The sequence below is a fragment of the Sus scrofa genome, chromosome 12, assembly GCF_000003025.6.
Source record: "Sus scrofa isolate TJ Tabasco breed Duroc chromosome 12, Sscrofa11.1, whole genome shotgun sequence".
Taxonomy (NCBI): domain Eukaryota; kingdom Metazoa; phylum Chordata; class Mammalia; order Artiodactyla; family Suidae; genus Sus; species Sus scrofa.
The window spans coordinates 53,666,455-53,692,118 of NC_010454.4; the positions used below are offsets into that span (position 1 = coordinate 53,666,455).

The 25,664-nt window shown below is 53.8% G+C and overlaps 1 protein-coding gene across 1 annotated transcript in view; it reads right to left on the reverse strand.

Annotated features, from left to right (window-relative positions):
• MYH10 (myosin heavy chain 10) overlaps nucleotides 1–25,664 on the reverse strand; it is a 133,974-nt gene that overhangs the window by 18,876 nt on the left and 89,434 nt on the right. Inside the window, 13 exon segments of the mRNA XM_021067863.1 lie at nucleotides 446–590; nucleotides 1,274–1,486; nucleotides 2,584–2,755; nucleotides 4,289–4,412; nucleotides 5,277–5,414; nucleotides 9,018–9,224; nucleotides 10,026–10,157; nucleotides 10,248–10,356; nucleotides 11,114–11,274; nucleotides 11,367–11,436; nucleotides 12,554–12,675; nucleotides 12,771–12,964; nucleotides 21,975–22,037. Of these exon segments, the coding sequence (XP_020923522.1) occupies nucleotides 446–590; nucleotides 1,274–1,486; nucleotides 2,584–2,755; nucleotides 4,289–4,412; nucleotides 5,277–5,414; nucleotides 9,018–9,224; nucleotides 10,026–10,157; nucleotides 10,248–10,356; nucleotides 11,114–11,274; nucleotides 11,367–11,436; nucleotides 12,554–12,675; nucleotides 12,771–12,964; nucleotides 21,975–22,037 (1,850 nt within the window).

Below are 25,664 nucleotides of genomic sequence, written 5' to 3' on the forward strand. Positions count from 1 at the left end.
TTCTTACCAAGGAGCTGAGGCTCCTGTTGCTGGGGTGACATTAACACGGGGACAACGTGTGACTAACAGTAGGGGGGAGGGGGCGTGAGCAGCACCGTAGGCCGGTGGGAGGGTGACCACCACAGGCTGGGTCTCCGTGGGGACGTCCTCAGATGACAAGGATGGAGGACAGGCTTTCAAGGTGATGTGGTGGGGCGGGGTGGGGGGTCGCGCCGTGGGGCTCTGGCTAAACATCCTCACGCCACTGGGCCTCAGTGTGCCCCCCTCGGAGGGAGACGGAGAGGGAGCCCACAGGAGTGGGACGCAGGGTAAGCCCATGCCCAGGCACTGGGCACAGGACCTGACATGTGCTCAGGGGCAGGTCATCCGTGTCCCACTGCTGCCCTGAGTGAGCAGGGGCCGCGGACAGGCGGCGAGGGGATGGGGACAGCAGAGCAGAGCCCACCCTCTTGGCCTGTTCCAGCTGCTCCGAGAGCTCCTCCAGGGCCGCCGCGTGCCGCTGCCTCATGTCCTGGATCTGAGCCTCGTGGTTCTTGGTTTCCTCTTCGAGAGCCTTCTTCAGCTCTGCCACTTCCTGTTCACGTTTTGTCCTAGAGAAACAGAGTGTTGGGGAAAGGAGCTCAGCATGAGTTGCACGGCGACATGTGTATTACAAGGGCTGCTTCTGTTTGAAAGGTCACATCGATCTCTTGCCAACAGGCTGGCGCGTCCCTTATGTGATACCGAGGAACCTTCTCAGCCGGCACCCCTCCTGTTCCTTGTGCCGTCAGTGTAATGTCCCTTGGGGTCCTCGGATGTCTAGGGACAGTCTGGCGGTGCTGGCGGCCAGGCACTGGTTAACGCCAGACGCTAAGAGACCTGCCACGGCACCGGCGGACACTTCAGTCAAACTGGGGAAGGGGGTGTCTGCGGAGGTCTCCTTCCTCCGTTCGTCTCACCCCGAGGCCCAAAGAGACTTAAACCTGTGAGTCTGATAAGCAGGACGTCGCTTGCTGAGAACTGTTATTTTACGCTAATCACGTGATACACACCACGGGGAGGAACCAACGCAGAGGCGGGGGTGGGGGTGAGGGGTCTGAGTCCTTCGAGGGGCGCAGGGTCCACGCAGTAATGCCTCTGGCTGTGCCCCCCCGCCCCCGTGCTTTCCAGCCACTGCTATTTTGCTGCTGGTCCAGCAGCCATGGTTTCCCGGAGGGCGAGAGGATGCTCCAAGTGACAACGCGAAGAGCACCAGCCTCTCCCAGGAGGACGCGCGCCTCCGCCCCCCGCTCACCGCAGTTCCTGCTGAGCCGCCGTGGTGTCCAGCGTGTCCTCCAGCTCTGTCTTCAGAGCCTCCAGCTCCTCGCTCAAGTCCCTCTTCTGCTTTTCCGCCTTGTTCCGCGACGCCTTCTCGGATTCAAAGTCTTCCTGAAGCTCAGCGATCTGGGCTTGCAGCTCCCGCACGACCTTCAGTGCGTTGTTCTTGTGCAGCGTCTCGTCGTCACCCCTGCGGGGACAGCCGGGCACGAGATGCGCTCAGAGCTGGTGCCCGGGATGTTTCCAGTGGCGACCCCCTCGCACCTCCCTCCCTCCCTCCCTCCGCCTGGGCCCGCTGAACGGATAAACGAGGTTCCACTGTACGGCGGAGGGAACTGCTGTCAATAGCCTAGGAGAACCCTTAGTGGAAAAGAACACACAAAAAGGCCTGTGAGGATTTAGAACTGAATCCCTGGGCTGCGCGGCAGAAATGAACACAACACCGTAAATCAGCCACACTGCACTAAACAAACAAGTAAAGCTGGATGGTTTCGCAGCAAACCCTGCTACAAGCGATACTGGATTTTTTTCTTTTTTTTTTCTTTGTCTTTTCTAGGGCCACACCCGCGGCATATGGAGGTTCCCAGGCTAGGGGTCTAATCGGAGCTACAGCTGCTGGCCTACACCACAGCTCACGGCAACACGGGATCCTTAACCCACTGAGCAAGGCCAGGGATGGAACCCGCAACCTCATGGTTCCTAGTTGGATTCGTTCGCCACTGAGCCACGAAAGGCACTCCCGACACGTGATTTCTTCTAAACTTCTAAGACACACTGAAGTTAATCTGTAATGTGCGGGAGCCAGAATGTCTGATGTAAAACAATTTGTGATGATGTGACTTTCCAAGCAAGGATCAGACAGGACTCCTGATTTTTTTTTTTTTTTGTCTTTTTGCCATTTCTTGGGCCACTCCTGCGGCACAGGGAGGTTCCCAGGGTAGGGGTCTAATCGTAGCTGTAGCCGCCGGCCTACGCCAGAGCCACAGCAACTCAGGATCCAAGCCGCATCTGCAACCTACACCACAGACCTACACCACATCTCACGGCAACACCGAATCCTTAACCCACTGAGTAAGGCCAGGGACCGAACCCGCAAGCTCATGGTTCCTGGTCAGATTCATTAACCACTGCGCCACGATGGGAACTCCAGGACTCCTGATTTTTAAGCATAAATACTGAGAGTGGCTGCCCAGACACAAGCGCCCCGGGGTTCCCCAGGTCCTGTGTCAACGACAAAGGAAGCCACAGGTCAGCCTCCCGGGGTCGTGGCTGCCCCCACGGTCGCACCTGGCCAGGGCGCCCTGCAGCTCCTCCTCTTTCTTGGCCACCTGGATCTTGAGCTCGTAGATCTGTGCCTGCAGCTCGGCGATCTGGTCCTGCAGGTCCGTGGTCTCGCCGTCCAGCTTCCTTTTGGCCTTCTCCAGTTCCTGGCGGGTCTTCTCCTCCTTCTTCAAGCGCTCTGTAAGACGAGACACAAGAAACTCTTCACCACACTGAGGGCCGCACCATAAGGACGCATTCCAAACTAAACTGACTGAAGCTGAAAGCAAGCCACTGCATTCTGAGAAGTCACAGCCTTAACACCATCGTGCCAAACGCCCTGTCACCTGGAACCCGTTAAGATCAAACCGAAGGTGAGAAATACTAATGGGAGGATGGAATTTTCTGGAAGAAACTGGGAGGAGTCTAAGGATGTCCTTCCACTGAGAGCAGCCCTGGTGCAGCGGGCTCAGCCCAGGCCGGGGGAGCTGGTGACAGCCACCTCCCTGCTCCCCTTTCCCCCGAAGCCCTGGCTGGAGCCCAGACTGCAGTTCCCAAGCCCTGAGGGTGAGAGGACCGAGTGTGGGCACCTCTCCCGCTGCCTCCAAGCTCTGCAGTGACTCCTTCACACGCTGTCCTGAGGCCCGTGGTACCAGTGACAGGACAGCTGCACCTGCTCCACGGGTGCCACATGGAGGAACCGGCTACGGGCAGGAGTGGGTCATGGGGAGAATTTCACGCCGGCATCCTCTCGTCTACACTACACACCACCAAGAGAGACAACTGAACCCAAGTGTTTTTTTTAAACCATTCATTTTCTCCCCTTAGTCAAAGACCCTGGTGGCGGCAGGGTGTCAGGCCACACTCTTTGGGCCTCTAGTGTCCATGCCAGTCTCCGGCTGGGCAAAAGAAAGGTTTTCTGTGCTCGTTCCGCCTCTGCTCTCTCTTACCTCTTTCGCAGAAGGCAATGATTCGTTTTGCAAAAACCCCAGCAGTTCCTGCCATGACTCGAGCCACCCAAGTGAGACACCGTTACCCTTCAGACTTTCCTGTCCTGCCAGTTTGTGTGTCAGCAGGCTGTCCCTTCGTCAAGGGACACCCAGGCACCTCATTGCCGATTTCACTATGTCCACCCGAGGGCAATGGAGTTGACCTCAGCAGCAAACTTTAAAAAGTGCTAGTTTCAAAGATAATTTAGTGTCATTCCCTCATAAATCTTGGTGACTAGGCCAATAATCATACCATATAAAAAACTAATTAATTGATTTGTTTGGCTGCGGCATACAGCTGCTTGACGTGGGATCTCAGTTCCCAGACCAGGGTTCGAGCCTGGGCCACAGCTGTGACAGGGCCGAATCCTAACCACTAGACCACCAGGGAACTCCCCTAAGAGACCTGTTTTAATAATGAGCACTCCCTATGGACATATTCTCCTACTCCATGCTTTTTGATTTTTTCTTTGTTTGTTTTTTAGGGCCGCACCCACGGCATATGGAGGTTCCCAGGCTAGAAGGTGAATCGGAGCTGCAGCTGCCGGCCTACACCACAGCTCGAGGCATTGCTGAATCCCCTACCCACTGAACGAGGGCAGGGACCAAACCCACATCCTCATGGATACTAGGCAGATCTGTTTCCTCTGTGCCATGATGGGAACTCCCATGTGTTTCGATTCAAGTGAAATCTAAAGACTCACGTGTCTTAGTCTTAAATTTCTCTAACCTCTAATACTAACCTTCTAAATCCGAGATCATCACTTCTTGCTTGTTCCTGATTTTGGCCAAGTTTTTGGCCTTTTCCTCCTCCTCAGCCAGCTGAGAGGAGCACTCAGCAATGCGATCTTCCATGAGTTTCTTTTCCTGAACAGGAAACACTGCTTCAGAAAAGGCATTCAAAATAACCACTGGGTTTGCTGCTACCTAGAGAATAGGTACTTCTGGCTCTGTGCCCAGCAGAGGGCATACTCCGAAAAGGCAGCAAAGGCTCACGCCCCGTGGGGACGAACCCGAGCTCAGCCCGGCTGGTGGGAGTGAATCAACACGCAGGCCCGAACAGGCCACTGTGGGTGATCTGTGTGCACAACACCTGCAGGTTAAAGCACCACGGGGAGTGTAAGGGTCAGTTAGTTTCTGTGTTTAGAAAACTAAACACACAAAAGATCTATAGAGACTTAGAGAGAAAACCAAGTAAATGAACCTGAAAGCTTGAGGATTTCCTGTTTGAAGCCACTTTCTTTTTTTGGCAGCACTGGTGGCACATGAACGTTCCCGGAACAGGGATGGAACCCGCGCTGCTGCAGTGACAATGCCAACTCCTTAACCCACTGCACCACCAGGGAACTCCTGAAGCCACTTTCAGTCAGAGCATCCATGCAAGTATTTTCCATATTCTAAAATCAGCTTTTCAATGCAAATAGTTTCTCTCTCTTCTCTCTCTCTCTCTCTCTTTTTTTTTTTTTTTTTGCTTTTTTAGGACCGCACCAGCAGCATATAGAGGTTACCAGGCTAGGGGTCTAATCGGAGCTACGGCTGCTGGCCTGCACCACAGCCACAGCAATGAGGGATCCCAGCCATGTCTGCGACCTACACCACAGCTCACAGCAACTCTGGATCCTTAACCCACTGAGCGAGGCTAGGGATCAAACCTGCAACCTCATGGTTCCTAGTTGGATTTGCTTCTGCTGCGCCACAGTGGGAACTCCCTCAACGCAAATAGTCTCTTACTTTGATAAACTTGGAATTTTGATCCTCGAGAAGCAGAATCTCCTCTTCCATCTTCTTGATTTTGGCCTCTGCCGTCACCTTTTCCAGCTGCAGTTTCTGGCGGGCCCCCTCTTCCTCGTCCAGCTGCTCCTCCAGGTCCTTGTGAAAAAGCACAGGCAGTCAGGCTCCTGCTTGCTCTATAGATTCTATACCTGTTCAGTCGAGGGATGCCCATTAAGATGAAATACCGAGCCTCGATTTTCAAATGGTGAAGATATTTTTAAACATGTGAAATACATTATGTGAAACAAAAACTTGTGACCACTACACATGGAGGACAGAGGGGTCCGTTCTTCCGGAAGCCAGCATGGCCAGGTGCCGCAGCTTTGCAAAAGGGCGCTTCTTTCAAACCAGCCATTTCAGGACAAGTCACAGATGCGATTCACAGAAAAAAAGCCAGTGGTAACGTTATTCATCGTATCAAGGAACTATGACCACACTTCAAAAAGTCTTGGTAATTAAAAGTTGGGATATTTGTAAAATGAAATAACATGGAACGATTAAAATCCAGATTTTAGAACAGTAGTTAAGTAACACAGGGACATATGAAAAATATACTCCAACTACATCAAACACACACTGAAATTACTCTACCATGTATATCCGCCACAAAAGGGGAGAAAAGAACTCAGGAACAGCAAGGGAAATGGTACAGCTGGCGCAGCAGGGCTGTCTCAGGCCGGGCGTGCTGTTCACAACACGAGCGGCTCACCAGACAGGGAGGGATGCCCGCGTTCACATGCACTTTACTCTGACAAGCTGCTACTTCATAGCCTGCATTAGTGTGTCTAATAAATACATGCGCTACAGAATAGGGATTTACATATACATCAATGTATAGTTCATTTAAGACACTTTCAGAGGTAAATTGGGCTAAATAATTCATCATAGTCGACTGAGGAATAAAACAAAAGATAAACTTTTTATTGTGAAACCCTTCGAACACCCGAGTGCACAGCAGCAAGGACAAGCCTGGCCACAGACGCATCGGCCCAAGCTTAACAAGCAACAGCTCATGGCCAAGGTCAATTCCTCTAGACCCCCACCTTCTGGCTTCTCCCCTGGGGTTATTTTGAGGCAGATCCCAGACATCTTATTTCATCTGGAAAACCTTGGGGCTGTGTCTCTAAAAGATGAACACCATTCAAAAATGCATTTGTGTGAATCGGAGTTCAGATAAGGTTCACACACTGTGACTGGCTGATGAGCCTCTTAGGACCCCCGTTATCTCTAGGTTCCCCCCAATTTCTTTCTCCTCCCCTTTTCTCACCAAATGACACAGGTCATTTGTCTACAGTTCCACAGTCTGGATTTCGTCTGCTGCATCCTGCACTGCCCCCTCCAGGTGACTAAAGCAGGGACTGCAACAGCACATGCAGTGTAATTCAGTTAGGGAATGAATCCATATGTATGTGTTTGGAATAAATACATGCCAAAAACAGGGATAACGGAGGTGATGGGTGGGAGGAGACTCTAAGTGCTATTTTGTATTTTCTAGGATTTCTATAATAATCATTTATTACTGGAAAAAAACAAAGTCCCAAAATAGCTCTAGTAGTTTTAGTTGAAAAGGATACAGATCAGAAATCCCTGAAAGCCTCACAGGCAAAAAAATAAACAAACATTAAAAAAAAAAAAAAAAAAGGGATTGAAATTCCCATTGCAGCTCAGTGGGTTAAGAACCCAACTAGTATCCATGAAGATGCAGATTTGGAAAAATAAAAAAAAGATGCAGGTTTGATCTCTGGCCTCACTCGGTAAAAGGATCCAGCATTGCCATGAGCTACAGTGTAGGTCACAGACACGGCTCGGATCCCTCGCTGCTGTGGCTGTGGTGTAGGCTGGCAGCTGTAGCTCTGACTGGTACCCCCTGGGAACCTCCATGTGCCACAGGTGTGGCCATTAAAAATAAATAAATAAATAAAAATAAGGGACCAACGAAGTTGGTTTTTCCAAGGGCCATGTAATTACCACAGAACCTCAGATATTTCACAAGAGAAAAAAAAACCATACCATAAGTATGTTTATAATGTGTTTGGATGAATTTACCATGGAGCTAATAAATTAAGGTAACAGTGCAAAAAACCTTAAGTTTCAAAGAGTGGAGAGTGAAGGATATGAATGTAAAAAGTGTTGAAAAACCAAAGAAGCCCCTCTTCCTGCTCTTATGAGGAAACAGTTATTTTCTAAAGAAAGTAGCGTGATGCAATTCACGTGAAGGTGTTAAACCTTCACAGGCAGGACTGGAGGCGCCTCGGGGCCCCTCCTCCAAGGGAGCAAAAGAGCCTCAGGGCGATGGGCACAAGGGGCAGGTCACATGCCACCACGAACACACTGCTGCTGATGAAGGTCACTCTGCATCTTCTGTATCATCCCTTATAAAAATTCTAAGTCTGTCAGTTATATAAATTCTTTCAGTTAGATCTTATTATGTATGCTTTTTGGCAACTCTCTTAACGTATTACAAAAATGCATAAAGATAAACATCTTTTTCTGTATAACTGTATATAATATTGCCATAGCTGAATCTCCTACTTAGATAAAGTCCTAGAACCAGAAGGGCTGCTTAGCGAGGCCTGCTCCACAGCTTCCGTGATGCCCTGCTGGCCTGTTTGGGAGACTGGGAAGCCGCGTGCGCTGGAGGATGGAGCGTGTCCGGAGGGCTGACCGGCCGGGGCATCTGCCCCGGGAACACGCCCCTGCCTCCTGTGGTCCTGAGCCATGTCCGAATCGCTGGTGCTTTGCAAAGTTAAGCCATGTGGTGAGAAAGGAAGGGAGCGACCCGGAAGAAAGGAAATCTGACACGGATACACCCACGAAGCAGCGGAAGCAGATTTGGACCCCGTGACGCTCGGAGTGCCCGGGCTCTGCTGGTGGGAATAGAGGAGAATGAGGGGGGCTGCGCCCCGGAGCCTGTCGTGCCAGGGTTTTCAATCACAGAGGCTTGTGCTTCACCTGAGGGCGGCCTGCATCTCAGGAAGAAAGTAGCTACCAGCAAGGGCTAAGCTGCTTATTTGGGGATCTGGCCACCTCCTGCTCAGCGCTTGTGACCATCTCTTATGCCCAGAATCACCCTGAGGACGCCTCTCCCACGGATGCCACGAGCAGTGGGATTAGTAATGAGAACACCAAGACCAAACCCGGGCCCCAAGGACCCAGGGATGTTTCTTCCTTTTTTTTTCTGGGGCCGCACCCACAGCATATGTAAGTTCCCAGCCTAAGGGTCCAGTTGGAGCTGGAGCTGCCAGCCTACACCACAGCCACAGCAATGCCAGATCCAAGCGAGTCTGTGACCTACACCATGGCTCACGGTGATGCCAGATCCTTAACCCACTGAGCGAGGCCAGGGATCGAACCCGCAACCTCATGGTTCCTAGTCAGGTTCATTTCTGCTGCGCCACGACGGGAATTCCAGGCTGTGGGATGTTTCTACTTCCAACCACTTTACACTCGGGAAGATGCCGCATCAAAACATAAAAAAGACCCCTAAACAAACTAACAAATCGACGTCTGAAGGACATCCGTTATGCGTGTGCTTCGCATGAAGCTCATCTTTTAAGGGTGGGGACTCACGACTCAGGCTCTTTTTGCTCCTTGATGAACTAAAGAATCCCAAACCTCTTTGGATTTAGCATCTATTTAGTCAACAGGTCCACCTGGAAACCCCAAAATATAATCTTAAATAAGAACTATTACAGATACCTGAATATGTGCTTGCATTTTTTTCTTTTCATTCTGCAGGATCTGGTTTCTTTCTTCTTCCTCTTCGACCCTGGACTCCAAGTCATGGAGGATCTCCTCTAACTCCTGCTTTTTAGCAGCAAGTCTTGCCCTCATCTCTTCTGCTTCAGCGAAGAGCTCCGTCTCTGCTTGTAGCTGCTCCGCCAGGATATTCTTCTCTTCCAGCAGCTGCAATCACAGCAACACGTCCGGTGCTGTGACTGGCCCGTCGTGCACAAGAGACCGCCACCGGGACCTCAGTGGTCAGTGCGTGTGACCAGAGACACCCAGAGTTCAACATATGACACTGGTGGCAGAACTTCCAAATGTGTCTCTAGCAGAACAAGCTGGATGAAAACTTTTGCTTGTTCCTGTTGTCTCAAGTTATCCTAAAGGAGACATGTGAACTTTATGCTATTTTAAGAATTCCCATTCTTACTATTAATTCACAAAGGGACCAAAGGGTAGGAGGAGAAATATGCAAATGCCAGCAAGTTCATGGTGACTGCCGCCGTCTGGTATCAGGTTGAACGTGAAGCTTTTTGTCCCTGAATATTCCCATCACTGTCACCTACCAACATTCCTGAGTCTCTGCTTTGTCCGTGAAGCACAGCTTCCTGGGAAGGGGACGCAGCCAAGACCCCTGTGGCTGGGGTGGGGGGGGCGGGCTTGTACTAACTCATCTTTTACTTTTTTCTCTTGCTCTTGAGAGCCGTCACAGGAAGGTGATGATACTGGGAGTCTCACCATAAACAGGTGTCTAAACACATGCTGACACCAGACTTGGTCGCCTGCACGTCCACGGGCAAACATGCAAGAGATCGAGCTGCTTTCACAGACACAGACACCTGGCTGCCTGGCCTGCTGTACCTGCTGCCTCCGCCATCACATGTCTGCGCTTTGGGCAGCGGTGAAATCACCCCAGACGCTGTTTGTTGCAAGCTAACTGGGTGGGCCGTCCCCGGAGCTCGGGGTGGCCCAGTGCCGTACCTGCTGGTGCTTCCTCTCCATCTCCTCCAGCTCCCCCTCCACCTTCGTCTGCTTCTCCTTCACCTTCAACAGCTCCTCATCTTTGGCCTGAAGCTCCTCCTCCTGGCGAGTCACTTGGAGCAGCGGCTTCACCTGGGACAACATCAAGCACCGACCGTGGCGTCCCCCTGCCACCCCCCTGCCTCACCCCGGCCCCCCGCACCCTCGGGGAGCGGGACCCACCTTGGTGAAGACGCGCCACCATTGCCAGTGCCGCAGCTTCAGGTACGCGGCGCAGTTCCGCTGCAGCACCTTCAGGGCGCTCAGCTGCTGCTGCTTCTTGGCAAAGGCCCTGGGGGAGAGTGGCAGGGGGCGCTGAGTAAAGAAAAGCGCCCTGTGTGTGTGGCTTATAAACAACATGCGTGCATTTCCCACCGATTGGGAGGCTGGGAAGCCCAGGGTCACAGCCCAGGCCGCTGCCATGTCCGCTGCGAGCACAGCTCCTTGCTGCCAGCCGTCTTGTCCCTGTCGCCTCCCCCGGCAGAAGGGCAGGGGAGTGCTGCGGTCTCTCTTAGACGGGCATGAACTCACTCAGGGGGGCTCCACCTTCGTGTCCCCATCACCCCGAAGGCCCCACCTCCAAACGCCGTCCCATGGGGAATTAGAGGCCAACGTGTGACACACACAGAAACACGTTCAGTCTCCGGCAAGGGGGAGAACACTGCATTTTGACAGTTGTGGTCGTAGGCGGCTTCCCGCCATGTGCCCGCCGCCCCCGACAGAGCCCTTGTGTGAACCAGCCCCTCCCTCCCCGGGCCGTGCTTCCTGCCCCCTCTCCAGCTGCCCTCTTCCTCCTGGCATGGCCCTCTCCATCCCGACAAAGGCTCGGGGAAGCCCGCCCCGAGGACCCACGCGGTATCGTCGTCTCGGCCCCCAGCTGTGTCCTTATAGAAGGTGTGTCTGCTTCCTTGGCTCTGGGTCCCACCAGAATCCAACTTCCACAGGACAGGCACGCGTGTCGCACGCGCCCTGGCGTGTCGAGCACAGAACCCGGCGGGCGCGGCCCAGGCGCGCCCTTCGAACTTTCTGGTTCCTGGCCTCCCACTTACTTTCTGGCCAGGTAGCCTCTGCAGACAGCCTGGAAGAAGATGATGATGTCGGTGATTTTTAAATCTCTTTCCTCCTCCAAGTGCGCCAGGACGCCAGCTCTGAAAAATATCTTGCTCTGCCCAATCCTATATAAGTTTGGGTCCAATTCTAAAGCCCGGATCTGAGAGAGAAAAGGGTTTGTTTACTGATTTTGTGACAGGAAAGACTGTATCAACAGCCCACGCTGAGCCGGAAAAATCAAGACAAGCTTACCATTCGTTCACAAGCCTGTTTGCCATCCATAAAACCTTTAGGGATAGCATTCGGAGTTAGGATCTCATATCTGTAAGAAAAGCAGTAAAAAAAAAAGCCTTTTGTAAAAATTTGTGGAAATGTTTTCCTACTGCCTGTGAATTCTGCTTTCTCGAAGAGGCTATGATACGGGCGATCATGTCAAATTAAGAGTAAAAAAATGACCAGCTGATAACCTGAGGTTTTCTGCAGATCTAGTTTCTATTTCTTTTTTTTTTTTTTTTTTTTGTCTTTTTGCCATTTCTTGGGCAGCTTCCGCAGCATATGGAGGTTCCTAGGCTAGGGGTCAAATTGGAGCCGAGTCTGCGACCTACACCACAGCTCATGGCAACACCGGATCCTTCACCCACTGAGCAAGACCAGGGATCGAACCCGCAACCTCATGGTTCCCAGTCGGATTTGTTAACCACTGAGCCATGTCAGGAACTCCGTCTTTTGTCCTTTTTAGGGCCACACCGCAGCTTACGGAGGTTCCCGGGCTAGGGGTTTAATCAGAGCTGTAGCTGCCAGTGACGCCACAGCCACAGCCACGCCGGATCCGAGCCGCGTCTGCGACCTACACCACAGCTCACGGCAATGCTGGATCCTCAACCCACTGAGTGAGGCCACGAACTGAACCGAACTGGCAACCTCATGGTTCCTAGTCGGATTCATTTCTGCTGCGTCACGACTGGAATCCCCCTAGTTTCTATTTCTTAAAAGCAGCAGCAAAACGAAAGCCGAGGTCAATTCTCCCAGGTCAGAGACTGCTGCGGCCCTGGTTCAATCCCTGGTGTGGGAACAGCGATCCCGCATCGAGCTGTTGCACGCAATTGTTGCCCCCCACCCCCGCCCCTGAATTATGTTGCAATCACAGGCGGAACTGCCGGAATGAATCAACTGTGAGTTCTCGGCGCTCTGCATTTCCTCACGGCTGCCTCAGGGCCCAGAGGCCGGGGGCAGCAGTCTTTGCTGCACCCACAGTGGTCGTGAGCACCCTGCCTGTGTGGAAAGCAGGCCCCCCTGTGCCTGACCAGCAATAAAGGGAATGATGCGATGGATCCCTTCCTGTCTGAAAAGAAGGCGGAAACTCCAGGAAACAAGGGAAAACCTCTCCTGTCCCCTCACCGCTTGATCCCTGCGGGACAAAGCTTAAAAGTGGGTGATACCTCTGTCTGAATTCCTGGAAAACGATCCGGTTGGGGAACCCCTGGCGACAGATTCTGATCCCCTCCAGGACACCATTGCAGCGAAGCTGATCCAGCACGAGGTGCGGATCCAGTTTGCCGGCCTAGTAAGCAGAGGACGGATTTTCAGCTTCAGCTTTGCCTCCCGACCGAGACCAGTCCTAAACCCGGGCCTGGCTTTGCCCGAACACCCACGCACCCGCTTCTCGTGATTGGGGATGATGCAGCGCACGAAGTTGGGGTTGGTGTTCCGGAGCGTGGCCATCAGCTTGGTGAGAGATTCTTTGTAGAGCTGCCCGACGGTCCGAAACATGCCCTTCTTGGTCTTATACGCGGAGCCGAATGCCGTCTCCGCCATCCCCGTGACTTGGTCCAGACCCACGATCCGGTCCACTGGGGGGGATAAAAGCGAGGTGGGAAAATGAGCCGCATCTAACTCGTTAGCGGGGGACGAGAAGACAGAGTGGTAAGTGCAGCAGCACAAGCTTTGTGGGACGGATGGTAGGAGATGCCATAGAGGTCAGGCAGTCAGCTTATTTAGACACTGCACAAGCCGGGGAGCTCACAGCCACACACTTGGAGGGTGGGAACCGGGGTGCTCTGACAAGTTCACACCACACACCAGCAGATGCCGCCCGCTGCGCTACCCGCGGGAACTCACTGTCTTTGATGACACTGGCCTGTTGCATACACAATGATTTGGGAAATGAGAGCTCGTTGGCTGGCACTACTGACACAAACCGACACTGCGACCCGTCTCAAAGGAGGAAATGGCTTCTAAAAACGGACCTAAAAAGCTATGACCGTAAAGGCAGATCCTCCGAGTGAATATGCTCAGTCATCAGGGACCAGGGGCAGCTCTGACGAGTCAGTAGATTTCCACGGAGAAAGGCCACCGGGGAGAGGTGAGGTCACAGCGGCTCGGGTGTTTGGGGCTAAGTCACCCTCAGCTGTCTCCCCAGAGCACAGGGGACACTTAGGGAAGGGGCAAGGACACAGCTTCAGCGGCCCCGAAAAGAATCGGCGCCTAAGCCGAGTCCAACCTCGCCTCTCGAACACTGCGCTCCGTTAACGCAGCCGACGCCCGCTGACGGCGCACGCGGCAGCGCACCAGCTGCGGCAGAACGTCTGGTCCCTGATATACTCTCATCTAAAAAAACGCCCGGTGAATGAATGAAACACTGAGTATTTTTTTAAAAATCAGAGTATCAACTGAACTATCCCTCTCAACACTCTCTTCAACCCTAGCGGTCCCCTCCGTTTTTCTCGTTTGTCCCCAAGGGAGAAAGCACATGGGACCTGGCACCGAATGAAGGGCTTTGTCAGCAAAGCCTCAGTCTTGATTCCAATCCTCGGTCTCCAGTGAGGTTTGTGGGAAGCGGAAACCATGACCAGGAGGCGAGGGAACTGGTCAGGTCGCGCAGGCCTCCAGTGGGGACTGCGGTGAGCGGGGACTGGCCGCCAGGCCCAGGCGTTTGTCCTGTCTACACCGTCTCCCGAGTGAAGCCGTCAGACTCGAGGGTTTAGGTCACGGCTTCTCCTCCTGCCTGTGCACAGAGCCAGCCCTCCGTCCCCTCAGACGCCACCGTGCTTTCCTGTGTCTTCAGCTGTCCCCCTGCACTTGCTCCAGCAGCAAACAGCACAGACCCGCCCCTCCGGGCGCCTTGACAACGAACTTCCTGTAACCCTGCATCCGCCTGCTTCTCCATCTCCTTGGAGCCACGCTTCTTTCTAGAGTTGTCCCCATCTTGCACTTCTACGCCTTTCAGCCAATTTCCCATCATGCGGCCCCCTCAGCTCCCTGTGTGACCCAACTCAGGCAGGGACAGGTCTGGTGCCTGGTGAACCTGAGCCTGGCCTTCACCTGCTGACCAGCACAGCCGCGTCCATCAGCTCCCCACCCCGCTTCTCCTGGGGACCACGAACACCTGCCGCCCCAACTCCCGCCCTCTCCTTGGTGACTTCTCGCCTGCCCATCACACGACGAGGTCTGAACTCCGCTCTCCTGAGATCCTCCCTGGAAGGAGGCAGCGCTGGCGTGCAGGCACACTCCTCCTGCCCTTCGGCCGTCTCGGCCCAGCCTCACCCTGGGTGAGCTCATCCAGGACGCCACTCCCATGCCTGACTCCGGCACCAGGCACCAGAGCCCCGATCTGCTCTCTACCAGAAGCACGAAGCTGCCTCCGTGTCTGCTTTTACTTGATAGCACCTCCCTCTAACCCAGGGTGATGCCTGGCAAACCACAGGCTTGCTACATGTATGTTAGCAAAGAAACGAAGCAAACAGGAGATATATTCACAATTACAGATGGTGAGAAATGCGCCAAAAGCAAAGAACAAGACGCTGTGAGAAAGGTCCCGCTGGGAAATGACATTTAATGCCCAAAGGGTAAGAATGGGGTGGGGGGATGATGATGGACCATTTCAGACAGTGGGAAGAGCAGATGTGAGGGCCCAGGGGCAGGAAGTGACAGCATCCGGCACCAATGAGGCATCAGGAGGGAGGAGGCGGGCAGTCAGGGTTGGAGTCCAGCCTCTGAGATGATGGCAGCCTGAACTGGAGTTACAGAGGACGGTCGAGAAGGAAGATTCCAGATGTTTTGGTGGGAGGATCGACTTGCTCTTAGGATGACTTGACAGGGAAAATAAGGCAGAGGGACGGGTCAAGAACTCCTGGATTTGGGTTTGAGCCGGGGAGCGGCTGGCGGTGCCCTTGGGAAGATGGGAAGAGAAAAGGGTTCTGCGGGGAGGAGGACGGAGCCAAACTCTATGTACGTCTGGGGTGCCCGAGAGACACCGAGGCGGAGATGAGACGTCGAGGACGCAGAGGAACATTCCAGCCTGCTGCTCAGAAAAGGCAGGTTTGGGAACTGTTGACCTGCAGCTAGTCAAGTTCTGGGACTGGATGAGCCTCCTAAAGGGGGAATGAAAAGAGGGGGCCCGCGCGGGACAAGCCCCAAGGAGCTGGGCCGAGGAGGAAGGGCTGATGAGGACGAGAAAGGGGGCTGAGCGTCAGGGCCCTAACCTGGAGCCCATCCCCTGTCCTTCCTCCTGTGTGTCCTGTGCAGGCATCACCACTGGTTACTCAAGCCAGAAGCCAAGAGTCCCCTGTCACTTCCAGCTGCCAAACTTCCCGAGCCTTCAGCCCAGCCCTCCCCCAAGTGCCCGGGCCTGGGCTCCAACCTCTCCCGGGGCTGGGACAAGGCCCTGACCAGGTCCTTCCCCCGGCCTCCCTCTCATCCTCCAGCCCTGCCACCTGCTGTGCTTTCCAGTCATAACTTTGGCCCCAGGGTCGCAATTAACAGTTATTTCTAAAACTAACCAAGTAACTCATTCCTGGACTTAGAATCCCCCGCTTTCTCCTACAGCTTGTCCCAGCAACAGCCCAGTATCGGCGCACAGGGATGAAGAACTGCACCCAGAGGGTCAAGTTCCTGCCACCCGGGAGCTGTGGGATCTCGGTCAAGTCACCCAACTTCTCCAAGCCTCAGTTTGTTCCTCTGTGAAATGGAGCCAAGGTGACCTGACTCACAGACCCAGAGCCCTGGAAAGCGTGAGGTGCTGCACGAAGGGAGCTCCCGGTCACCTTCCCACACAGGCCTACGGCCCAGCCGGGCAAACAGCTGCATTGTCTCAAAATCTCAAAGCCCTCACGTCTCTATCCTTTTTTTTTTCTTTTCTTTCTTTCTTTTTTATGGCTGAACCTGTGGCATATGGATGTTCCTGGGCCAGGGGTTGAATCGGAGCTGCAGCTGCCACCTACACCACAGCTTTTGGTAACACTGGATCCTTAACCCACTGAGTGGGGCCAGGGATCGAACCTGCATCCTCAAAGAGACAATGGTGGGTCCTTCACTTGCTCAGCCTCAACAGGAACTCCTCCATCCTTTTCCCTCTGCCTTCCACTGCGGCCGGCCTGGCAAACCTGTACCGGCTTTCCCATCTCCACTCCCTCCCCGCCCCCTCTCCTCCAGCCCACCCCGCCTGCGGTGTACACTTCCATCCACTCTGCTCCACGAATCTTCCTGCTGGACTGAGCTTCCTGGGGCATCTCTCCAGCATCGGATACACACGGGGTCCTGGAGCTGGTCCCGGAGGCCCTTGGATCCCTGATCACCAGCTCACATTTCTTCTGCCTTCCCTACCTCCCCGTGTTGGCTCGAGCATGGCCCCTGGCCCACTTAAATAAGTGTCCACTGAATGAATACAAAATCGCCCCCAAGAACAAGCCAGGCCTGGAGTTCCCATCGTGGCTCAGTGGTTAACGAATCCGATTAGGAACCATGAGGTTGCAGGTTCGATCCCTGGCCTTGCTCAGTGTGTAAAGGATCCGGCGTTGCCGTGAGCTGTGGTGTAGGTCACAGACACGGCTCAGATCCCGAGTTGCTGTGGCTGTGGTGTAGGCCAGTGGCTATAGCTCTGATTAGACCCCTAGCCTGGGAACCTCCATATGCCGCGGGAGCAGCTCAAGAAAAGGCAAAAAGACGGAAAAAAAAAAAAAAAAAAAAAAGAACAAGCCAGGCCCGAAACACAGAGCAGGAGTGCCCTGCTGACTCTGCGGCTGTTTGGCCGCCCAGTCTGCGGCTCTTTATCTGGAGGGCAGCTTTTCCACAGCGTGGGATGCCCCGGCCCCCAGCAGGGGCTGATTTAAAAAGAAATAAGTAAACAAAAATTATAATCATTATGAACCTCATTTTCAAATTTAATAAGAGCAATCCAAAGCTAAATCTTCAGATTTTTAAGAAAATTAATGCTTTGGACTTTCAGGATTTTTAAACATTCAAAAAGTTAAATCTAGGGTTAGCTTCTACCAATAGGCAAAACTATCTTGCAGGCGAAAGAGAAATACTTTCAGAGAAAGGCAGAGAATGCAGAGACGATTCTGACAATGCCCTGAAGTGAGCATCACTGCTTCTTCCAAGACCTAATACTGCTACTAAAACCTCAGAGTGTCTCAAGCCCCGGGTTTTGGGGTGAAGGGCGGCTTTGTTTAACCGCCTGTTCTACCCGTGGGGCCAGGCCGAGGTAGCTGCTGCACTTCATCATTTGGTTGCAAAGTGGCCTGAAAAGGGAGTTCCTGTGGCTCAGCAGTAACGAACCCGACTAGGATCCATGAAGATGGAGGTTCAATCCCTGGCCTTGCTCAGTGGGTTAAGGATCTGGTGTTGCTGTGAGCTGTGGTGTAGGCCGGCAGCTGTGGCTCTGAATCGACCCCTAGCCTGGGAATCTCCACAGCCTGCAGAGGCAGCCTTGTGATGTTATTATTATTACTTATCTTTATTTTTTGGCATGTAGGAAATTCCCAGGCCGGGGATAGAACCCATGCCACAGCAGCGACCTGAGCCGCTGCGGTGCCAACAAGGGAACTCCCAAGTGCTATTATTTTAATTTGAAGTATTTGAGCCAGCTCTCCAGAAACTCCCTCTAGTTAATATAGCTCAAAACCAAAAAAGGGGGGGGGACCTATCTTAATGTTCAGTTTACTCCCCAGACACGATGGTGAAGAACCAGGCCACATACCCCTACCCTGCAGAAGCCTGCATACCTGGCATGGTGCCAGGTGCGTGGCGGGTTCTCAGTGCTCATTTACACGGGTGGCGACACTTATGCTCTAAGGTACAATCTCAACAGCTAAAAATGATTCTGGAACAAACATTCAACTACCATGAATTCCCAGAAGCAATCCCGAGCAGCTGAATGGTCTATCTCCAGAGTCTCTCCCGTGACACAGTAGTAGCAGATTGACAACGGCCACATGACTGGGCTGCAGAATGAAGCTGTGGCTCCTTCTAGAGTATCCTGGACATTTCACAAACGTTCCAGGAAGTGCAGAGATTGACAGGCAGCAAGTGATTGATAGGGAAAGCCGTCTTCCTTCTCCCAAGCACTTGTGTTAAAATGACCTTGAATTTGTCTCCTTGACGCCCCCACCCCTGCAGAAGCCGAAGTCATCTGGGCAAACTGGGAGCCCCCCCACTGCCCACCCCCGTCCCCAGGGTCTCCTGCACATCTGCTCCTGGTCCCAGGAGTGTCATGCAAGCCCACGCCAGGCAGCCCAGCATGGCTGCCCATCAGCTGGGCCTCAGGCACCAATAAAAGAAGAGGACCCACGTGAAACAATGGCCAAGAAAAGGAACGTCCAAGGATTGTTCTGTTTTTCGTGAGCACAGCAGCAGTCACAGCAGCTGCAGGACCAGGGAGCGTGCGTGGGCCGGGCCGGGCTCACGCGGCCTCACCTGACACCCGCAATGACCTTGAGAACTGAGTGTCCCTGTCCCCACTGGGCCTCCGGAGCGTGAGGGCTGGGCTCGGAGGCTGCTTCTCCTTGAGTTCCCAGCCCCTGTTAGGACTCAAGAGAAAGAAACAGGGAGGAGCCGGCCCCGGGGAGCAGCACAAAGCAGCGGCGGGCCACGAAGCGCCACCTGGAAACCAGGCCAGCCCACCCTGGTGTGTCTAAAAAGCAGGGAAAACAGAGGTTAGGCCCACCGGATAGGACCCACACAGATCAAAAAAGAGCACGACTTTGTCTTTTGCGACTGGATCCTAGCGCTTTAAGAGAAGAACTGAGTGGCTCAGAGCCCCATTTCTATTAGGACAAGAAGGTAGGTAAGGACTCCCTGGAAGATGAAGGGAGCCCGAGGGACCAGGGACTGGTGGCCACGCCCCGCCGTTGTGTGCCTTTCAGAGCCTCAGGGCTGCCGCGGGGGCAAGGGCTGCTGCCACCAGCTGGCGGGCCGAGGGTCTTCTCCATCACGGCTCAGACCTGCTGCAGCCGCTGCTCGGCCTGGAAGCCGCCCTCCCGGAGCTGCGGCTGCCCCCCAGCCCTGGTGGGGTTCACAGAACTCTGGAACTTACCCTTGGAGGAGACGGCAGGTACACTCCCGGGTCAGGGCGAGTCGCCTGTACCAGGCAGGATCAGGGCCAGAGCCACAGACACAGCCCCTGTGGTCACAGAGCCTTCAGCCAAAAAGCCCCACCTACAACTCTGAGGTCAGGAAACTGCTCTAACCTACCCATTACAGCTGATCCCAGAAACCCAGGCTTTCAAAACGGATCTGGAAGAATACCGTGCTTGGGGGGACAGAGAAACTCGACGACCGCCTTATCCTGCCCTCGGATTTCTGTTCCTTTCTCTTCGGCACGTGTTCTTTGATGGTTTTGGAAATCACACTGCTGTCCTCAAAAGCACACTCTTCACCGAGCCGTCTCCCTGACACTCTGGCTGTCTGGGCAGCACTGGGGCCCCGCGGGCGCCCACCCCCTTGGCGTGTGCAAGGTGACCACGGGCTGGGGGCCTGGATCCCTGGCATCCCTTGTCTTCCGAGAAATCACTGAAAATGCTAAAGCCCACATTTTCATTACAAACCCGTTACCCTCTCCGTGGGGTCTGAATCCATAAACACATGTCAAGGAGAAGATTTTTGCTGCAGAAACACTACCTCCAACTTCAAAGACCATACGCAGCCACGGTGGATGAAGGCCCTCCAAGGAGAAGGAGAGACGAACTGACACGGTTCAGCTGAGCGCCTCAACCGGAGGCCAGAGGCCACCTCACCCGGAGACAGGCGAGGCCCGTCACCAGTGCCGAGGGAGAATGCGAGAGGGGGAGCTGGCTCCCTGTGGCAATGGTGTCACCCAGGGCAGCTCTGTGCGCCATCCTGCAGCACAGAGGAGCACCTGGTCCATGGGCCCTGAAGATCATGGTCCCACAGGACAGAGCCTCTGAGCTGCAGCAGAGGGACAGGCCACGGGGTGGGGTGGGGGGGCAAGGCTGCTGCACCTGAAAACTGGGTGCTGGGGCCCCTCCCCCCGCCCCCACCGCCACTTTAGAGTGAGCCTGCTTGGTCCAGGAGAGGAGGCATAAGCAGTAAGGGCTCACGGGCTGGAAGACTCTTGAAAGCTTAGAAATTACGGGCGAGAGGAACGAATTTAAAGAGGGCGCTCTGCCCAAGTCCCAGGCTGGTCGCCCGCCTCCCGGCTCCCTCGCCCCACTTCTCAACCCTGCCCGCACCTCGATGGCAGGGATGACCAACCTGGAAGACGTCTCCTGTGGAACAGGCATCCCAGCTCACGGAATAGTCTTTGGCACCCCCCCCCACAATAGCGCGCTTGCACCCTCTTTTTGAGGTCAAGAATCTTGGATTAAAAGGGGTAGGTTTCTTTAACATAGCTCTAAATTACTTTTGGGATGAATTTCAATCTCAGCATTATGTTCCAAAAACCATGAAGGAAATTTTGTTAAGATGAAATTGACTTTATCTTTGAATTTTAGTGACAGTTTCTTTTTTTTTTTTTGTCTTTTTGCCATTTCTTGGGCCGCTCCCGCGGCATATGGAGGTTCCCAGGCTAGGGTCGAATTGGAGCTGTAGCCACCGGCCTATGCCAGAGCCACAGCAACTCAGGATCCGAGCCACGTCTGCAACCTACACCACAGCTCACGGCAACGCCGGATCGTTAACCCACTGAGCAAGGGCAGGGATCGAACCCGCAACCTCATGGTTCCTAGTCGGATTCGTTAACCACTGCGCCACGACGGGAACTCCTCTAGTGACAGTTTCACTAAACAAGTGGAAGGCTGGGTGACCTTCATTTATAGCAGGCTTTGGGAGGGCCTTTTTGCCGTGGTTAGGCTGTATTCTTCCTACCTTTCCATGTTCTATCTACCTATCTTTAAATTACAGTTGATTTACAGGTTAGGTAAGATTTTAAACAGGGCTATGGATTCAAACCCTAAGGCCCAAAGGTACAATTTCAGGTTTCAAGGTACCAATTCTCACACTCCACTCTCTGTCTCAGCTTGCACCTATCAAGCCTTAGAGACAGTTTCAGTGTTTTCAGTTCAAAATAAGCCAAGTGGCCAGCAATGCACATAAATTTCCAAATAAAACGTGTAACGATGAGACCAATGTATGTGAGATAATCGTGTATTTACTCACAAAATGTTAACGAAAGAAAAACACTCCTCCTTGGAGCTCCTTCGAGTTGAAAATGCAAAGGTTAACTCAAAGACAAAGGGATCTCAGCTGGCGGATCAATTCCTCCCGATCCCCTGGCGGACTGTGTGTCTAGGGGCCACTACCGGGCAAGGTAGTGACAGACCTTTGGCTATGCGGTGCTGACGGGCTATGCGGGAAAGAAGAAGCAATGTGGAGGCAGTAGCGACTGAATCGTGGATGCACTCAGACAGGGGCCTTGAAGGATAATAAAACTGAGCATGAAATGAAGGTTCATGCAGGTCTATGAGCAAAACAAAAACAGAAACCCAGAAGCCAGCGCCCCCAACCGCCGCCCCCCACGCCCCGTCTACCCTGCCCTCCCCAGCCCCCCTGCCAGCCCCCCGGCATGTTCTTCCTCTGGGCTGACACCCCTTGTGTCTGCAAGACCTACAGGCTTTATCCATTCACCTGGTGGCTCATGAAGACCAGAAACACTGTCATAGAAAGAAGCTCTCTGAATATTCTGAATCTCTAAAGCAGAGAAACAGCAAAAACAGGAGGACAGAAGAGCAAATACACAAACACTTCAGTTAGTGTGAAGACATTTGGACATCACAAGTCAACTTTGCAATCGGGCTACAAAAGTAGCGAGTCCAGGGCAGAGCCCGTGCAAACATTACTGTTCCGCGAATTTGCGCGTTGGGACAACGTTCTTTATCAAACACATTTATGTGGCTGGATCATTCCCAGCGCCGGGTGCGAGCATCACACCGTATCCATGTCAAAGGGCTAGTAGTCCCATGTAAATAAATGCAGGATGAAGTTTAATGCGAGTCTTTAGGAACTATTTGCTCTGTCTTTCATAAAATCATCTCGTAATTAGCAAATCCAGACAAGACTGCAACAAATTGCAACACTGTGGTAAACATAAGCATTATGGCTTTTACTGTCAGAAATTCACGCTCTACTGGAATTTTACTTTCAATGCAGATTTTGAAAATAGCATTTACCTCAAATACAAATTACCAACCAGTGACCACCCTTAAGGAAAACAAAATTCAAGTTCTATTGTAGCAAAAGGTTAGAGTAACTTCCAATCATCAGATCATACTTATCGATCATACCATTACTCAGGGAAATACCCGAGGAGTCACATTTACATGAAAATGGAATTTTCAGGGTTTCCCCCCCCCCTGTAATATCAGCCCCAAGAAGTGGCAAGAAATCATGTGCAGCTGGTAGACAGATCCCAAAACATCTTTTAGCAAAAAGTAGGACTCTGTGAATCTCTAGGGCAGGGCTGCCACCTATCAACCTTGTTTCTCCTGATTTGGCCTGGAGAAAACTCTAAGACAAAGGTTATTTTAACACGAAATGCTTCCACACTCAAGGTATCCACCCTCGCAGGCCAACCATATTCACACATCATGTATTCACACATTCAGTCAAGCTGTCATTTTCTGCTTCTGATTCATGTGGCTGTAAGAGAAAAAAATGACAGTTTTCCCAGCTCCTTCTCCTAGAGAGCAGCTCTCCTCCCCAGCAGCTCCACATGCAGAGTGGGCACGAGGACTTCTCCACCTCAGGACCCCTGCCGACTTCTGTGCCTGCCGCCGACCTCATGCACGAGATCCAGGGGCCTCAAAGTCGGAGCCTGGCACCTGAGTCCATCGCTCACATTAAACTGAGTAACTGTCCGCCTAAGCTGTGGCCGGCAGGACTCCCTGCTAGGAGCAGCATGACCAGGAGGGCACGCATGCAGGATTTCTCGAGAGTGGACGCTGGCACAGCCAGATCACACCCGGCTAAGGCACCTCCCAGCCTATTCTGACAAAAGTGGCCAAACATGCTCACAAGCTGTAGAAAGGCAGGGGCTCCAGCGGTCCGAGCCCTGGACGGGGGCAGGTGAACAGGGCCTGGGCCAGGCTGGAGGGAGCCCCGGGCTGCACGCCCTTCCTCTGGGAGTTTCTGCAATCAAGCAACTTTTCTGCCGCTATCTGATGAAAAGCACAAATGGGCAGGTAAGGACGCTCCAGACGTGGTCCTACCTGTAAGACCTGCCACCTGCACCTGTGATATGGGATGTGCGTCATCCCTGCGGCCCCACCGCCACCCGCCAGGTCTTACGTTCCTGAAACTGGGCTCCCCAGGACCTGGGACGGTGGGGTGGGGGAGGAGGCTGAGGCTGAGGCCCCTTAGTCCGATACTGCATCTGCGTGCGTCCCGAGGTTTCAACTGGATGAAAGCTCGGGGCGGGCGGGCAGGGAACGCGTCTTGGACGGTCCCGAATCCTCCTCCCTGCCCATGACCGTGACCGTGACCGAGGAGTCGGCGTATGGGGAGAAGTGCAGAATCACGTGAATGAGTCAGGGGCTTGAAAGGTGTTTCCCACCAGGTTAGTTGTGGTTAAGAAATTGAAAGATCAGGGCCAGTAGGCAGGGTCCTCAGGGGACCCGGACCTGCTGTCATCACTCCCAAACGCCGCTTCTCCTCTCTTGAAAGAGACAAAATCAGTTGTGGAGACTCTAATGGTAAAATGCTAGTTTCCTGGGTGCCTTTTCTCTTCAGCTTTCTGTCCCCGTCCACAGCTCGTGTCCTCGCCTCACACCGAACCCCCCACTCCCGGGCTCTCACCCCATCCATCCAACACACCACTGCCCGCTTTACCCCGGGCACGCTGAGCTCCTTCCCTGGCCCGCAAACCTACTGGTGCCACTTGGTCAATCAAGTCAAATCCACCCGAGACTCGGGGCTCCCTGCGGGCGGGCCTCAGGCCCCGCTCGCCATCAGGCCCAACGGGGTGTCACCCCGAGCCGGGATTTGCCCTCCCACGCCGTGACCAGCCACCGCACTGGCTCGAGGCCCTCTTCTCCCGCGAGGACGTCCCTTCTAAAAATGCCCCCCATCCCTAGATGGGCGCGTCCCCATGAGCCGGCTCACGCTTCACACTTAAGGCCCGAGGAGCATGTGACTGCCCGAGAGGTGGGGGCGGGAAAGCGCCTGGCCCTCCGACGAGCTCAAGACATGGAGAACCGCCACCTCCTGCAGCCGTCTGACCTCCGCGCCCCTCTCTGTGGTCCCCGGGGAAAGCTCGGCTCAGGGCTCGTGTCGCCAACCCGTCTGCACGGCTCACGCCCCTTCCTGTGCTATCAGGCCTTGGGGGGCAGGGGAGGCCCTGCGAATGGATCCCCACCTCAACAGTTTAAGGGCAGTGGTTCTCCTTTCTCCTCTTTTTGTGACGTTTCCATGCATACGTCTCTGTCACCAGTGCTGGTCTTTCCAGCCATGTGGCCACCAGAGCTCAGAGGCCTTTTTTCTACTCTGGACCTGTGTCTCGGCCTCCACACTCACGCTTCCCAGTGGCAGGGTCAAGAGTCCCCCAGCCGGGTGGGCACTACAGATGCCACCTGGGGGTCCTGTTCTCTCCAGCGTCCCCACACGCCCTCTCGACTGACCAGGTGACAGGGAGCATGTGGCAGCCAGGCGAGGACTTCCATCCAAAGGCGCGATGGTGGAACGCTTCTGTCTGGGCTGCTGGGAACCTGACCTTCCCCCCGGGCCCTCTGGGCCCTCTCCCTGGGACATCGCCTGACCTTTCCCCGCCCACCCCCGCGGGCCCCTCGGCTTGTCTGAGCCCATGTACATGACCTTGACTAGACTGTCTTTCAGGTCATCTTCCTCCCATTCACCTTCTCTGTGGTCCTTCCTTTGGCCCCGACTGCCCTAAGCCCTCTGATCTGCTCTGTGCGTTTCTTTCTATCGCTGAGACATCTAGACAGCTGATGACAAGGCCTGAGATGCTACAGAAAAGGCAGAGGTGAGCCAGGTTACTGACAGGCCTGGCCTCAGGGTCAAGGCCTCGGCCCCGGGTAGATCCAGAGCTAAGGTCCTGCGTGGCCTGAGGCCAAGCAAAGCGGTGGGCCCAACCAGGACACAACTCAGAGAGGGCCCTGAGCTCTCGCACCTGCTGGTCCTGCCGGGCACACAGACACATGGGTGTTTTGTTTTGCTGGTATGGGCAAAACCTCCAGCCTATGATAAAATTGCCACAATTGCCACTTGAGGTTTGTGCAAACAAAAGAACTGCAAGGAAATAAAAACAACTGCTCCACCTGCAGAGGATCTGAGCTTATCCCCCAGCCGCCTTGTGCACGTGTG